The 13,121-nt window shown below is 34.5% G+C and overlaps 1 protein-coding gene across 4 annotated transcripts in view; it reads right to left on the reverse strand.

The window, feature by feature from the left end:
- LOC142327445 (uncharacterized) overlaps positions 1-13,121 on the reverse strand; it is a 116,353-nt gene that overhangs the window by 26,525 nt on the left and 76,707 nt on the right. For 3 of the 4 annotated variants that reach the window (XR_012756992.1, XM_075370529.1, XM_075370530.1), the window contains 2 exons: positions 10,694-11,045; positions 2,417-3,163 (listed from right to left, as the gene is read on the reverse strand). Coding sequence is in view for 3 of the 4 variants with exons in the window: in XM_075370529.1 (XP_075226644.1) it covers positions 2,417-3,163; positions 10,694-11,045 (1,099 nt within the window). In the remaining variant the exon portion in view is untranslated. The remainder of the gene's footprint in view (positions 1-2,416; positions 3,164-10,693; positions 11,046-13,121) is intronic. The other variant, XM_075370531.1, reaches the window with a different exon arrangement.

Raw genomic sequence — 13,121 nt, forward strand, 5'->3', positions numbered from 1 at the left:
ATTACTATTTGTTTTCAATAGAATACAAAATATTCAGAATTGCATTTAGGTTTTGTTTGTTTATTTCTGCATATAAAATAAAAATGAAATTAAAGTGTTAAGATAAAACTAAAATGAAGAAAACTGGTAAAAAAATGTATACATTACCAGGCTCAACACATCTATTAGTTTTTAAGCTGTAGGTACAAATTTATATAAAGATTGTTTGAAAATCAATTGAATTACTGTAGTTATTTCTAATAAGCAAAACAAATTATTGTTTTTTTTTTTAGAATTACAATCAATTTGTGCAAAAGCATGCAAAAATTCATTTCAAATTGGCATTATATAATTAATTAATGCGTGTACTTACCTTATAATAATAAAAAAAAAACCATTAAAAACAAATCAGATTATTTCATCAAATTATATCTCCAAGCATTTATTTAATTTCAAAATAAAAATAGCACAATTTGACCTGATTTTGTGTCTAATAATAACTAAATCGATGAATATCTAGTCAAGATATTTGGTATGAATTTTGTCAGCTCTAATTTACAGAATGTATTGCTTCTAAATTTATTTTCTTTGTTAGTTCACTTCACAAGTGTGCATTACTTGTAAACAACAGAGAAGAATACAGGATAGAAGGAATAAGGAAAGAGAGAGAGGAATGTGCTGAAAGTTGCACAGAAAGAATAAAACAGATCATTCTATACATATGTTATTCTTTAATGTACACTGTCAACAGTTTTTTGATTAACATTAGAAGATCTTATTTACGCGGAAGTTATAATGGGTTTTATATGTAATTATAGAACAAAAATGAAAGGAAATAAAGAGGTATGAACAAGTTTGCTGGGAATGATGTATGTATAATCAATTACATAAAAATACTAACTTACAATAATATTTTGTGAGCTAATGACCATAGCTGTTGATGCCTGCTCTTTCATACAAAATATTTTGTCCCAGCCAGTTTCCAAAAGGCAACTGTTTACCTGACTCTTTGAGTATAATTACTTACGACATAACGCACAGAACAGACTTCCTCATGATATTTATCACAGAACTGAAAACATTTTGCGAGATTTTTTAACAACAAGCTTAACAAAATATCCTCTAGTTAGCACTATGTGTTAATAGCTACAAGATTATAGCCTTTTTACAATTAATAAATTTTCAAAGAATATGTAACACCTTATTCAGTATTAATTTTATTTTAGGAGTAATTTTATTTTAAGATTCTTTCCCCTGTATCTCTGCTCTTTTCCCAATTATTTTACCGAAGAATTATTTTACTTTTTCCCAATTATTGTTTATAAGTGAGAAACTCCTGCTACTCTGAAGTTTGTTGTCAATTAAAAATGAATTCAACTAAAATCAAAATAATAGTGTTTGTGCATGATTCATTGTCTTCAGGATGTTAAGCATCTTTACAAAAAATGTCATTACCAAATATTTAATTTCTATGAATATTTTCAATTTAATAATATCAGCAGTTTGAAGTTAGTGTTCCTCAACGTATTTTTAATTGTTGCTGAATGGCTTTTATGACCCTTAATAACCTTGTAGTAGCCCTGAGAAGGGCTGTTGTCGTCGATTGGCTTCGACGGTTTGTTGTAATTAATAACCTTGTGGTAGCCCTGAAAAGGGCCATTTTTTGTCGTTAGCTCTGAGAAGAGCTGTCGGGTCTGGAAGCTGGTCTCAGTTGAAGTCAACTTCATCTGAGACCAGGTTCCAGACCAAATTCAAATCTTTTTTTTTTAATAGAATAATTTAATTAACAGAGTGAAAGTACAGTTTATAGTTTCCTAAGTGCAGTTGAATATAAAAAAAATATGTACTATGTAGATTAACAATTTTTAATTACAGTAAGTTTCTTTATTAAATTCCAAAAAACTAGATAGATATTTAGGAATGCAAAACGTTTAATATTCTCTTTGCTCAATCAATTAAGGTTGAAACCTACAGCACAGTTCATACTTTGAGTCTGTTAGTTTAGCCAATTATAAAGGATCTAAAATAGGTAAAAACAATAAAGTTTAAGTGTTTTCCTAAACAATGATAAACCTTGAAATGATATGGCTCACCAGTAAGGAAGAGTAAACAGTAATTGTTTTATCAGGTTTAAGAAGCTTGGAGATCAACATGTATATATTTTTATAGAAATTAAAGATGACATTAAAACTGTATTTTAATGAAATTTTCTAAAAGTATGATAATTTTTTTTGCTTTTTAAATACGTCAAATAATTTTTTCTAAGTTATTAAAATAACATAGTGAGGAAAGTATTTCATTTTGTGTAAAATATGTTTTTAAAAAAATTAAATTTTACACAAAATATATCCAAGTCACATCATTCATTAGCTGAACTTAAGTAAACATATACAACACAAAATGATTTCATTAAAAAATTGTTCTATAACATACTTACAAGGTTTTGTTTATCTTCTGTTACTGATTCCCTGATTTTAACTATTGTTCTTGATGGTAATACAGACATTATATCCCTCGGTTTCTGTATCTCAGACATAGTAGCAGTCATGAATCGATCAAGAGAAGGCTGTTTTTGAATGTGATTATTAAACATACTACTTGAGCCATCAATAGAATTATTATGAACAAAAGCGGTATTGCAACTAGATGCATGGTCTTTATTATCGATAAATACCTGCGGCTGTTGCATCACACTATCATTGTATTTATAAATATTGATATCGTTGCTACTTGCGGTAACAAGATTTTTCACTATACCAGTAATTCCTTGCGAGGAGCTGATAAAACCGACATTATATGGCCGTACATCTGAGGCAGAAGAATTAGTTGCAGAGGTATTGAACAAGGATTTACCGACACGATTTTCAGTAGTGTAAGAAGAGATTTCATTATCATTCCTTCCCAAAATGATTTCGTTGCCTCTACAAGAAGTTTGTTTTTCCATCGATACATATGTATTAGATATGCTATGGCAACTAGTTCTCCGTTTTTTTGTGACTGACTCTGTCTTGACTTGAGATAAAGAATTGGTCATTCGAATACCACATTCTACTTCAACATCTTTCACGTTTAAATCACCTTGAATTTCGACACAATCAGGCTTTTTTACATCAGCTAAATGTACAATTTGTATCTTGTTGCCTTCTCTATTTATAAGCACGTCCCTAGTTATATCACCAACAACCTGCACAAAATACTATTAATAATAAAGATTCAAAAAAGAAAATTAAAATACAGAATAAGTGTATATTTATTAAAATTGAGTACATAATACGCTATTTGACTGGTTTCTGGAAACCATCTCAGATTATTTAGTGGTGTTTATTGAGCCCACAAAAAGTGGTTACTTTTAATTCTTTTATGTATTTCTTAAAAAAAAAATAGCAAATAAAAATGCACTATTTAAATAAGCCACCAAAACGCTACCTTGAGCAATATGGTTTCGCACTGACTTCAGTGACACACATGTCACTAAATAAACATCAAAAGTCACAAGTTGAGTTAGCATTCTGCTGTTTGTGTTATTTTTTACTGTGATTTACCCAAGAAAATGAGTTACAAATGGTGTGTAGTGGCAGCATGCACAAATATGTCAATAAAAGCACTGGAAAAACTATTGGCTGTGTTCCAAAAAATGCCAAAATGCACAAAATGTAGTTACAACTTGCTTGCAGAAATCCTGATGATATAGTGGGTAATTCAACTGTTTTCTTCTGTGAAGACCACTTCGATATAAGTAAACATATTATTTATAGATAATTCACAAAAACCGCTTACCAACAACTGAATTCAAATCGTTCAAGCACTTTCAAAATCAAATTCCATCTTTAGGAACTCTCTTATTCATCCTATTTAAAATAATAATTAAAATTTCACTTGTAAATTGTAAAAATGAACACAACAGTTGAGACCAACAAATTGACAGGACGTTTACGTTGACGTAATTTTAAAACATATGATGACCAACTGTTATGTTTTAATCAAATATCACAATTTTTTTATAGTTTTACACGTGAAGTTTTAATTAATATTATAAACAGGACAATTATGAGAGTTCCTGAAGATGGAATTTAATTTTGAAAGCGCCTGAACGCAGCGAATTCAATAGTTGGTAAGCGGTTTTTTGTATATTCACTATAACTATATACTTATACCAACAGGCCACGCTTAACAAAATTAAACATATTATTATTAATGAGTATTTCATTGTAAGACATAATATTTAGGTTATGGATGATCTATTTTATTAATCTGTTCGAGGTTAGAATTCAATGTTGCCTTACCTAAGGGGAGTTCTGAATTAGGCCCAACTGGTCATTTAGGTGCACTACCACTCTCAGCTTAACCCAAGACCATGTTATTTTATCACATATAAAATATGTTAATAAGGAGAATATGTAATATTATATTTTGTAATCTCAGAATTTGTTTTTATAGTTGCATCAACAATTAAAACCATTAGTGAGTTATCAGTAAAATGTAACCGTACCAGTAAATGTGTAGTCTTGATCAAACTCAGGCCAACCATTCCTGAGACGAATGGTTAATTGAAACCACTGCTGTTTTCACATTTCTAAGCTCAGCAGCATAAAAATCGGGGTAATTTTTAAAGAAAACTCTGACCATAATGGCATCAACTTTAGGCAGGTTTCTGCTGTCTGCTTTCACAAAGCTCTCCATAATCAGATAGAATACAAAAAAGTAATATGGAAATGTAAAATATCACAATATCACTTGATATTATAATAATTAATAGTTTCAAAATTGTAAGACACCAAGGAGTGGCAATCGATGACAGACATATTTACTGATGTTTGATGTCATCCTCAAACATCAGTACATCTCTTGATTCAGTCAATCAAGAGTTTTTGATCACATGGAGCCAATTAAAAAAAATGAGCCTTTTCAAGGTTTTTTTGGATAAAAAATCCATTATTTTTTAGTCAGATTGAAGCAAATCACTTTTAAAACTCATAATCTATGCGGACATCAATAATTATGACATTATTTTTCACACTGTCAAATAGCCTATTCTTACAAAGCACTAATATTCACCAAACTTTGTTGTCTAAGAACATAAATGATATTTAGAAAAGGGAACATGCTTATATTAAAACAATGGCAAGATTTTGAGCATTTTCACGATTCCAATGGCCTCCTTGATTGTATAACACATTTTTTGTATGCAAAACTAGGCGAAACTTTCTTTGCAAGTAGAAGTATTTTTATAAGCAAAAAGAATTTATTTGTATTTCTTGTAAAAATTGGAAGTATAACACAAATTAAATGGATAAATTTCTTGAAGAAATCTACATACTGTATTTTTATTTCTATGTTTCTATAAAATTAATGTTCTCACATAAAATTAAATTAAACTCTCTCATAAATTGTAACTAGAAACTGATTTAAAATTAATTTTAGCAATTATAGAAACGCATGATAATTTTTTTATAGTTGTGAGTAGCTTTTTACAGAACTGATGTATTTACCTCATAAATTACAGAATCACATTTACCATATATATTTTTATTTACCATTAACTTTTCTGCAGCTTACAAGTGCATAACCAACTTTTTTTAAATAAATAAGCAAATGATACAAGCTGTAACGACACAAGTCTGTATATTTAAGTTAGTTTTAAGGATAATACAATGCTTAATTTTTATTTCTACAAAGCCCCAGTGTCAAGAAGCATTTATGTAGACCACTGATATTCTTTCTTTATTCATTTTTCTTTCACTTTGAAAAGCAGGTCCTCTACCCAGCAGGTATTCAAGACACTCCATGAGATGAGGATGCTGGTGGTCTGTTTGTGGTGGTCAAGCCGGAAGTGGCTAAGGTGCTTGTAAGGTTGCTCTGAAGGACTGGTTCTGTTGACCGGATGTCTAAGTGGCATAGAGAAGTGGAGGAGGAGGAGGAGAATGACGTGGTCTGTTGCAGGGACCCTGTGCGTATGATCAGCTTCTGGGTGAGGTGCCCCTGCAGGTTAGAATATTAGCCAAGTTGGTAGCGATGAATATTACCACTAAGTTAAAGATAAAGAAGTTTTGGCAGTGGCTTACGGAGCGGATAAAGCAAGGTGAGAATCTGCAGACTGCGGGTTGTTTATGTAGTCGTACGTCGTAGTGAGAGGTTAAGGAGGCTGCTTCACAAACTGTGCAGATGGAAGGCAGGAGGCTGATGGAGCAGTTAGAGGAAGGTGTTCTGGAAGAGGAAATTCCAGAGTTGGTCATGAGGTGGAGGCCAATGGGTAACTGTGAGGAGGTCCACAAGTCAGGTTTGGTCTGCAGAACATGGATGTTGTGGCAGTATTTGACTTGGCCAGACAGGCAGGTTGGAGTATGATAGGAAGTTCTTGGTGTTAGATGAATGCTCCATGCGAGCAAGCTAAGATGTGGACAGGTGGTGGTCGAGAGGGGGCATGCTGAAGTCCTCTTGGGGGACTTGGAAGATAAGAAGTTGGAAGGTTGTTATACAGTGGTTATTGATTCTAAGGCGGGCGACAGGATAGTCGTTGACGATCTTCTCAGAGCTTATAAGAAGATTGTGGAGTCTAAGGTCAAAGTGGCTTTTAGTGTAGCCAGGAACCAGGTAGGCTGGTATCTAAGCAGGTGCTCGAATATTATGTGAGGAGGCAGGGAGAGAAGAGAACTCTTTATGTGGAAGAGGATACTGGGATTAAGGCAGTGAGTAAGGCTGGTCAGCAAAGTACAAAGTAAGGAGGAGGCATCAGGCATGATTGTGCTTAAGGCTGAGGGCACTACATATGCTGATTTGCTGAGGAAGGTTAAAGAAGGAGTGCCGAAGGAGGAATTGGAGATATTCTCTCGATTAAGTAGAGGCCAGGTGACGACTTCCATATCGCATTAAAGGCCAAGTGGAGAAGTTAGATGGGGGATCAAGCAACAGATGCAGGGCAAGTTGGCAGGTGTGATGTTACCTGCACGGTAAGGGGTAAACCAGCATATGTCCTTACTAAGGATATAGAGAAGGATATGACGGAGGCTAAAATTATTGCTGTCATTAAGAAGGGGATAGAAGACCCCGATGTAGAGCCGAAGGTGATGTCGATGAGGGTTGCTTTTGGCGATACAAAGTACACCACGGTTGTGTTGCCGCATGTTGTGGTGTCCCGTTTGGTGGCGAAGGCGAGGCTGAAAATTGGCTAGGTGCTGTCGGGTTTTTCTGCAGGAGGAGGAGCTCAAATGTTTTTGGTGCTTGGAGGGAGGGCACACTGCCTAGAGATGTATTGGACCCAATAGGTGATGAGTGTGTTTTGACTGTGGTGCTGTGGGCCACAAGGCAGTGAATTGTAGAGAGAAGCCGATATGCCTGATTTGCAGAGGGATTGGGCAAAGGATGGGCAGTGATAGTTGCAAGCCTGTGAATGGTTAGATTCATTTAAATTAATGAAAACAGAGTTGCAACTCATGATGAAATACTTGAGATTACCTTGAGAGAATGTGTGGAAATGTTGTTGGTATCAGAACCAAATGTGTGAAAGGCAATGGAGACTGGTTGGCTTCGAGATGGCGTGTCCAATGTAGCAATCATTAAATTGTGTCCCATCCCAATGTTGTTGCATGGATTGGGGAGCGGTTGTGTGGGAGGAGCTGCCCGACATTCTTATTTGTTGTGTTTGTGAATCCTAATTGTTCTATGGAGAAGTTTGAGGCTGCTTTGGATAGTATAAAGAATGCGGTGCTTGGAGCAGGAAGGACGTGCTAATTGCAGGTGACTTTAATGCCAAATATGTGGCCTGGGGAGGTGGGGCGTGTCATGAATACCAGAGGAAAGTTACTTGATGAAGTGATGGCTGGGTTGCTGCTCATCTACCTCAATGATGGGAGGGAGCTGACATTGGTGAGGGGGAAGTGGCATCTCTTTCATTGATGTCGCCTTCGCTTTGAAGAGAGTTGCTAGAGAAGTAAGGCAATGGGAGGTGATGAGTGAGAAGACGCTAAGTGATCATCAGGCAATCCTGTTCGAGACTAGCGACCTTAGGCCGGTTGGTTGGGCCAAGAGGCATGTTACCCAGTGTGGATTGGTGTCTCTTAGGACTATGGTGTCGCAGAGGCTGCGGCATCTTGATTTGGTGTTGCCCACTTTTGTTACTGAGGTGATGGCCCAGGCCTGTGTAGCGTCCTTCCAGACCGTGAACCCTCGGAGGAGAACCATGGAGGTGGATGGCAGAGGTGTTGGAGGCTAGGGTCTGTTGCTTGAGAGCCCTTCGATGTGTTCAGAGGGCACATAGGAGAGGGGATCCGGTGGTAGTTGAACAGGCTGTAAGAGATCTGAGAGCTGCTAGGAAATGATACAGGACGACCATTTTGGGCTCGAAAAAAGGAAGTGGCTGGACTTTTGCATGGACCTTGACGCAGATATGTGGGGCAAGACATTTAAAATTGTAATGGGGAGGTTCGGCAGAGCTTTGCCAGCCCTCACTGAGGATATGTTGCATCTAAGTTCTTTTCCCTGATGCAGAGTCGATGGCTATCAGGGAAATTGCTGCTGTTAAGATCCTGCTGTCTGAAATGACAGAGTTGGTGACTGTGGTGAGTTGTCTCAGGAGAGGGAAGAGTCTGGGCCTTGATGGTGTTTTCGACGAAGCAGTGGTGGTGGAGTCTGTGCCGGGCCAATATTATCTCGTTTTAACCAAGTGCTCAGGAGAGGGACTATTCTGCAGGCGTGGAAGGAGATGAGGCAGATTCAGCTGGTTACAATCTTCTACATGTTGACTTGTGTTGGCAAGTTATTTGAGAGACTTTTGGTAGCATGCCTTGCAGAAGTGGTGCAGAGTGGAGGCTTCAGTTCAAATCAATTCGGCTTTAGGAAAGGGATCTCGACTGCTAGTGTAATCGCACAGGTAATGGAGTTGGTGAATGGAGGGGCTAGTGGAATGTGGCACATGCAGAAGATTCCGGTGGTGGTGATGTTGAATGTGAAAAATGAGTTCAACTCACTGCTGTTTCCAAGTGCACTGGTGGCTCTTGCGAGGAGAGGAGTGAGGCTGTACTTGTTAAGAGTGATGCAATATTATTTCACCAACAGGATGTTGGTACCTAAAGAGGGTGCTGGTAGAGTGACCGTGCCAGTGAAGTGTGGAGTACCACAGGAGTCAATGATTGGCTCCCTATTATGAAATGTAACATACGATGAGGTGCTAAATTTGGGGTATTCGTAGCGGTGTCAGTCACCAGCTTTGCTGATGACCTATTGTTGGTGGTGGCCACTAAGAGAGAGAAGAAGGTTGTTGAGAAATGTGGTGCAGCAACTGGTCTTGTCAATGGAAGGTTGGCGGCAAGTGGTCTCTCTTTGGCTGCGGAAAAAACCAAAGTTGTAGTTATGGCCGGTAGACGGAAGTTGTGACCTATTGGGTTTACAGTGAGAGGGGTACCTATTGAGCCGGTTAGTCAAGCCAAGAACTTAGGTGTTTGGCTAGACAGAAGGCGCTCTTTTAGGCCGCACCTTGAGGAAGTGCTTGTCAAGGCTGAGTGAATAGTGGCTGCAGTCGTTCGGCTTATGAATAGGGTGGGCGATCCACACAAATCTGAAAGGAGAGTGATTGTTTCGGTGGTGCAGTCTGTGATGTTATACGCTGTTCCTGTACTGTTTAGAGTTTTGAGGTGAAGTTGCCCAAAAAAGCTGATAATAACGCTACTGCCATTACAGATTCTGAGGAAAAATAATGAGGTAATTTCATTCTTCTGACTTTTGAAACTTGTATTTTTATTAATTACATAACATATTTTTCAACATACTTCAATTTGAAAAAGATTAAGGTTGAGGACGTTCTTGTTCACAATTACCAAAATTTTGCTTGAAAACGTCTTTTGTTTCAATGAGATTTACAAAAATTAATTGGTAGTTTAAATTATATTAAAAACACATTAAAAGAGTAAAATAATCTTTTCGAACTGACAATGCTATTCGATCAACCCTGAAAGTAAAAAAAATAAAGACATAATGTTTTTGTTTAAATTGTAACTGGAATTATACATTATTCATATTTATTTATTTTTTATACATCGTTTTTCAACTATTTTCTTCCATTTTGTTGTTCACCCTTTGGAAAGAAAATGGGCTTAGACATAAACAAAAATGGTGTATCTACAATGGCAGATATACCCCTAATGATTTTCATTAAGAAATTTCAAAGATACCATTGAGGTCATTAGAAAACTGTGCTTTTCTGCCTTTTTGCATATGAGCTTTTACACTTATACACAATGCATATATTAGTCGGTGGACATTGTCTTATGGTTTAAATTTTCTGAAAATTCAGGCTATCTGCCAGCTAATTATCTTCTACTCAGCTTTCCGTCATTATGCATGTAGTAATAACAAGATCCTCTACTTATATTTAAATTTTCAATTTTTCCTCAAGCGATTTACCAACATTGAAAATTTTCCAACTTTCATCTGCTACAACAGTTTCCATCTTCTATACTGCTTTCCACCATGAGTTATTTATAATTAATGCAAATATTAATACAATTTTTGATCATTTTTATCCATAGACATAGTAAAAAAAAAGGCCCTCATCTCTTCATCTGTAGAAGATTTTCACTACATCCTCTTCAGTACAACATATGGCCTTAATTTCACAAATAAATATTCTATTACTGCGGCTAATAAGTTTTTAAAGCCCTGGACATTTAGTAATAACAAATCTCTTTAAAACATTAGCTGTTTAAAATCAACGAACACTTACCTCAACATCACTACTCTCATCAGAATCTATAATTAAAACGGGTGAAACAGATCTAGTGACTGATACTACTGAAGACGACCTAGATGATGCCAGTGTTGCTTCTGATTTCCATCTAGCTTTTGGACTCAATTCCAGTTCAGGTGAAGCAGACTTTGACCTAATCTGGTGTAAGCTTGAAGATTCGGCCTGTTTTTCTGCACACATATTTTTATCTGTATGACAAACATCATCTTCATTGTGATCCCCATCTTCATCTTTGAATGATGATGTTGATAATGAGTCCATCTTCCTTAATTTTTTATCGTTTGATGTCAATAAATCAGTGATACTAGATGATGGTTTTGATATCCTGCTTAATACAAAATAAATTTTTATAAATGTGAGAACTAATAGATTACAAGTATCACATCCATACTACAAGTTATGACAATCAGGGTATCCACAGACATTTTATAGTGTCATTATATGATAGTTTCTGAAAATTATTTATCCAAAGTGGAATTTCAGAACTAGGGATCTCTAAACTTAACGATTTTATATGAATTTAAGACTTTTATCAGAAAAAAGATACAAATTATTTTATAATGAGGAAATACATTTGTTAAGAAATAGGAATTTATGATTTAATTCAAATAATATGTAAAAATGACATTTTTTTTCACGATAAATAGATGATGATTACATGGTCGCTTAAAACTTATTTCCTAATAAACAAAACTTTGTAAAACTTCAAATCAAAATCAAGGGACTTTGGTTCTGGATAAGATTGCAACTAACTCTGTGATTCTGCAACAAGCAAAATGTCAGAGTAGCATAATGTTAATTGAAGGATACAAAGTAGGGTTATTTTTTAAACAGATAAAGCTAGCTACTAATCAGTCCCTACCGATCACAGTTAATTGATATGAGCTTCACTACAAATGTTTGCTTTTATATTAGCATCTTAAACTTTTACACAGTATGATTTTTTATTAAATTTATTATTTCTACTTGGAAAATTTATAAGAAAAACTACAGATCACAAAAATTGAGAATAATAATATAATTCTCTGATGTCAGCAGCTGTTAGATATTGCTACTGGATTGCATTTTCTCTAAAATTACTTACTAACACTATTATTAATAAAAAAAGGGCTTTTGTATATATATTTTATATATATATACATATATTAATTTATTTAGATTAAATTTTTTATAGTCCATTTCTTTTTCTTTCTCTTTTTTCCTCTGTACGCTAAATAAGTATATATAATATAATATTTTTTCAGCCTCCCCAAAGTACAGAATTACAGAACACTCTTACAATTATGTTTTTAAAGGTAAGAGTGTTCTCTAATCTGTACTTTGCGAAGGCTGAAAATATGTTATATTTTATATATATATTAACTTAGCAAAATCAATTTTTTTTTTGTTACGGTATCTGTTCATATTCACCTCTGTACTAATTATGTCTTAAGACAAAAGATTAACACAATTCTCCACCAACAGTATAGAGTTCAACAATTCCTCTTACCTTATGCTTATTGTTTTTTTCATTTAATAGCAGTTTCAAGGGTTTCCCTCATCATCAGTTAATAAAAATAATTTTTTTTTTTAAATTACATATCAAACTCAAAACAAATAATTGTCAACATACAAAAATATGTAATCAAAAATAAAATATTCCACGTGGCCAGCCACACATACAGTTACTTAAATTTTTATAAGATTATTTAAATTTTTATAAATTATATGAATGTGCTCTTATCTATGGCGGTCCTGATAAATCTAACTTGTGTTTTTTTATAAGATCTATAGTGTTCTGCAAACGTTGCCCTAAATGATCTATTAATTTTACCAATATAAATTTTGTTACAATCATTGCATTTTATTTTATATATTTTTTTATTTGGTTTTTTTTTGGGAGAAAAACGCTTCAGCGTTATCATCGCCTGATCACCAAGTATGTGTTTCAAAAAACTAAATTTTAAAAATTCACGATGAAAAATTAAATAAAAATGCCTGGAAAAGAAAACATGAAATATAAATACAGAACCTAGTAGAATAAAAGAAATTAAAACAAAATAAAATCTTAAAGTAGAAATTTAAAAAAAATCAAAACACACTAAAATATTAAAAACAAAGATAAAATAAAAAACTAAATTAAAATGTTAAAACACAAAACATACAACTACTGTAAAAAAATCTAAAAACACGATTAAAAAGTACATAAAATATTAGCTCTCCAGAGAAAAAAAACACCTGATCCAAAATTGCTTTATTATTGCCCAGGATTTGATGAAAATTCCTGGGCAATTTAAATTTACGGTGTAAGATTGCATAACATATGCATTCCACAAGAATGTGGTGCACAGTCACGCAGCAGTTGCATCACATGCATACTGCTGCATTTACTGCTGACATTAGGTACCTGTGAGTAGCTCTTGTA

Source organism: Lycorma delicatula, chromosome 7 (assembly GCF_047948215.1).
Source record: "Lycorma delicatula isolate Av1 chromosome 7, ASM4794821v1, whole genome shotgun sequence".
Classification (NCBI taxonomy): domain Eukaryota; kingdom Metazoa; phylum Arthropoda; class Insecta; order Hemiptera; family Fulgoridae; genus Lycorma; species Lycorma delicatula.